Genomic DNA, 650 nt, shown 5'->3' on the forward strand with positions numbered 1-650 from the left:
ATGGCTGACCAACTCTTTCAGCGCAAACCCTGGAACCCCGAGCAGCTTCGCCCGGACCCCGACTCTGACTCCGAAGGCCTGTTTGACAAGGCTCCTCCGGAAGAGCCCCCCGCTGTCCGTGGGCCCAAGTCGGCGTGGGCCGGGGGCAGGAAGGCGGGTCGGCGCACTGGCGGGAAGGCGCAGGGGGCCCGCCCCGGGCAGCCCCCTAAGGGCGCGACGCGCCCCCAGCCCCAGGAAGAGGCCCCTCCATTGGACGAAGGCTGCTATCTCGACCATTTTCCGCACCTCTCCATCTTTATCTACGCGGCCATCGCCTTCTCCATCACTTCTTGCATCTTTACCTATATCCATTTACAGCTTGCCTGATTGGCACGGGCGGGACGGGATGCGCGCAGGGCTGAGGCGGGAGGGAAGGGAAAGGAAGTGCTCAGCATTTTGTGCCTGGAGACGCCCCGCACGCCCTTTGTCTAGCTTTTGACGCTTGTGTCTTTTCTTCTCTGCTTGTCACCACCTTTGTCTAACTGCCCATTAATAGAAACATCCAAAGCAGCTGTCGCTAATGAAATAAGCACCTGGGGACGAGGGGACGGGGACACAGTCAGACTCCAACGTTTAGAATCTTCGCGGTGAGATGGATCCCCATTTATAAT

The 650-nt window shown here is 59.7% G+C and overlaps 1 protein-coding gene across 1 annotated transcript; it reads left to right on the plus strand.

Annotated features, from left to right (window-relative positions):
* On the plus strand, nt 1–366 carry LOC138082662 (uncharacterized). Its single transcript, XM_068975876.1, has one exon. It carries the CDS (start codon nt 1–3, stop codon nt 364–366), a length of 366 nt encoding a protein of 121 aa, XP_068831977.1.
* Nucleotides 367–650: the final 284 nt, after the last annotated feature.

This window comes from Capricornis sumatraensis, chromosome 8 (assembly GCF_032405125.1).
Source record: "Capricornis sumatraensis isolate serow.1 chromosome 8, serow.2, whole genome shotgun sequence".
NCBI lineage: Eukaryota > Metazoa > Chordata > Mammalia > Artiodactyla > Bovidae > Capricornis > Capricornis sumatraensis.

What these genes read in the sequence shown, in the direction of transcription:
- LOC138082662 (XM_068975876.1), top strand. Translation starts at nt 1, where the DNA reads ATGGCTGACCAACTCTTTCAGCGCAAACCCTGGAACCCCGAGCAGCTT.